Raw genomic sequence first — 2,660 nt, 5'->3', positions numbered from 1 at the left:
TAACGCGGACGGGATCTGGAGTACACGCGGTCCACGTGAGTTATGTTTCCATTTTTCTCAATTTGCTCTCTTTGACCAATACGAACACTGGGTCTTCAAATCCAACATTCTTTTACCGCAAGAAGGAAGGAAGAAGAAGAGATGATAAATGAAAAAATGGTCTATCTACAACATTTTTCAGAACTAGAAAAGATGAAAACTTTAAGTTTTCCAAAAATGCCCCTCTTTAACGTCTTTGGCGAGACGTGTTTCCCTTTTGATTTCAGTACACCGAGGCATCCAATTGGATGACATCTAGGACATTTGCGTCAAAACCTTCATAGAAAGGTTTCAAACGATGCCCATTGACTTTAAAGATTTGCCCCATTTCTTCACTTTGGATTTCAACCGCTCCGTGCTCAAAGACTTTTTAACACAACAAACGGACCTATCCATCTTGACCTCAACTTTCCAGGAAATAATTTGAATCGCGAATGGAAAAGCAATATACTATGTCCCGGTTCGAAATTCTTGCGGTTAATGGACTTGTCATGGAAAAGATTTGTCCTCTCCTTGTAAATTCTTGAGTTTTCATAGGAGTCATTTCTCAACTCCTCTAACTCTTGAAGTTGAAGCTTCTTATGCCTTTCCACCTCATCAATGTTAAAGTTGCATTGTTTTACCGCCCAAATTGCACGGTGTTCCAATTCCACGGGAATTTGACATCGTTTTCCAAAAACCAACCTAGATGGAGACATTCCTATCAGGGTCTTGTACGTGGTCCGATAGGCCCACAAGGCATCATCAAGCCTTGAACTCTAGTCTTTTCTTGAGGGATTTACCATTTTCTCAAGAATACTCTTCACTTCACGATTCGAAACATCCGCTTGACCATTCGTTTAAGGGTTGTAGGATGTTGAAACACGGTGGGTCACGTTGTACTTCTTCAATAAAGCCCCCATCATTTTGTTGCAAAAGTGTGTCCCCCTATCACTAATCAAAGTCCTAGGCACACCAACCCTCACAAAGACATTATATTTTCGAAAGTCGATAATTGTTTTGGCATCATCCGATCTTGTGGATTTGGCTTCAACCCACTTAGAAACATAGTCAACCGCGAGCAAGATGTAAACGTTGCCAAATGAAACAGGGAATTGGCCCATGAAATCAATCACCCATACATCAAAAATTTCACAAACAAGGATTGGATTTTTTTTTGGCATTTGATTGTTTTGTGACATGTTCCCCGTCCTTTGGCACCGTTCACAACTTTTGCAAAACAAGTAACAGTCGCGTGACATGGTTGGTTAAAATAGTCCACACTCAAGGACCTTTCTCAAGGTCCAGCTAGGTTCAAAGTGTCCCCCACAAGCATATTCATGACAAAATTGCAAAAGGATTGGTGCTCTTGTTGGGGCACACATCGCCTAATGATTTGATTGGGACAATGTTTCCACAAATAAGGCTCATCCCACACATAATATTTCGCATCACTTTTCAACTTGTCTTTTTGAGCACGTGTGAATGTGTCGGGATACCCTTTTGTGACCAAAAAGTTAACGATATCGGCATACCAAGGAATATATTGAGTAAGGGAAAATAGATGCTCATCCGGAAACTCGTCCCGCAAAGGGAGATGAGTTTCATTTGAAGAGATCCGGCTTAGGTGATCGGCAACAAGATTCTCACACCCACTCTTGTCCCGGATTTCCAAATCAAATTCTTGTAACAATAAAATCCATCGGATGAGTCTAGGCTTTGCATCTTTCTTCGTCATCAAGTACTTAAGAGCTGCGTGATCCAAATACACAATGCCCTTAGTACCAAGCAGATATTGTCTAAATTTCTCCAAGGTGAACACTATGGCTAACAGCTCCTTCTCTATAGTAGAGTAGTTGCTTTGAGCATTGTCTAGTGTCCTGGATGCATAGTAGATCACATGGGAGGCTCTTCCATTCTTTAGACCCAAAACAGCGCTAATAGCATAATTGCTTGCATCACACATGATCTCGAAGGGGAGATCCCAATTTGGAGCTTGCATGATCGGGCGGATGTAAGCAACTCTTTGAGCTTGTCAAAAGCTCTTTGCACGCCTCATTGAACTCGAAATCAACATCCTTTTGCAAGAGTTAACACATTGGTCTTTTTATCTTTGAAAAATCCTTGATTAATCTCTGGTAGAAACCTGCATGGCCTAAAAAAAACAAACTTCCCGAACACAGGTCGGGTAAGGTAAACTTTGAATAACATCAATTTTGGCCTTATCTACCTCAATTCCTTTTTTAGACACAATGTGACCCAAAATGAGACGTTGACTCACCATGAAATGACATTTCTCAAAATTCAAAACCAAATTTGCTTCAATACATCTTTTTAAAATTTTGGTGAGATTGGTCAAACATTTTTGAAAATAGTTACCATATACCGTGAAATCGTCTATAAAAACTTCAATTATGTTCTCGACAGATTCTGAAAAGATACTAACCATGCAACGTTGGAAAGTGGTCGGGACGTCACATAATCCGAATGGCATTCTACGGTATGCGAAAGTGTCAAATGGACATGTAAAAGTTGTCTTTTCTTGGTCTTCCGGTGCCACCGGGATTTGGTGAAAACCAGAATACCCGTCGAGACAGCAATAGTGAGATGTTTTGGCCAAACTTTCTAACATTTTGTCTATG

The 2,660-nt window shown here is 40.5% G+C and overlaps 1 protein-coding gene across 1 annotated transcript; it reads right to left on the bottom strand.

The window, feature by feature from the left end:
• Positions 1–398: 398 nt before the first annotated feature.
• LOC122197141 (uncharacterized) lies at positions 399–737 on the bottom strand. Its single transcript, XM_042900633.1, has one exon. It carries the CDS (start codon positions 735–737, stop codon positions 399–401), a length of 339 nt encoding a protein of 112 aa, XP_042756567.1.
• Positions 738–2,660: the final 1,923 nt, after the last annotated feature.

Source organism: Lactuca sativa, chromosome 3 (genome assembly GCF_002870075.4).
Source record: "Lactuca sativa cultivar Salinas chromosome 3, Lsat_Salinas_v11, whole genome shotgun sequence".
Lineage (NCBI taxonomy): Eukaryota > Viridiplantae > Streptophyta > Magnoliopsida > Asterales > Asteraceae > Lactuca > Lactuca sativa.
Note: the sequence above shows the minus strand (reverse complement) of the source record. Positions and strands in the feature narration are given on the sequence as shown.

What these genes read in the sequence shown, in the direction of transcription:
- LOC122197141 (XM_042900633.1), bottom strand. Translation starts at nt 737, where the DNA reads ATGTCTCCATCTAGGTTGGTTTTTGGAAAACGATGTCAAATTCCCGTG.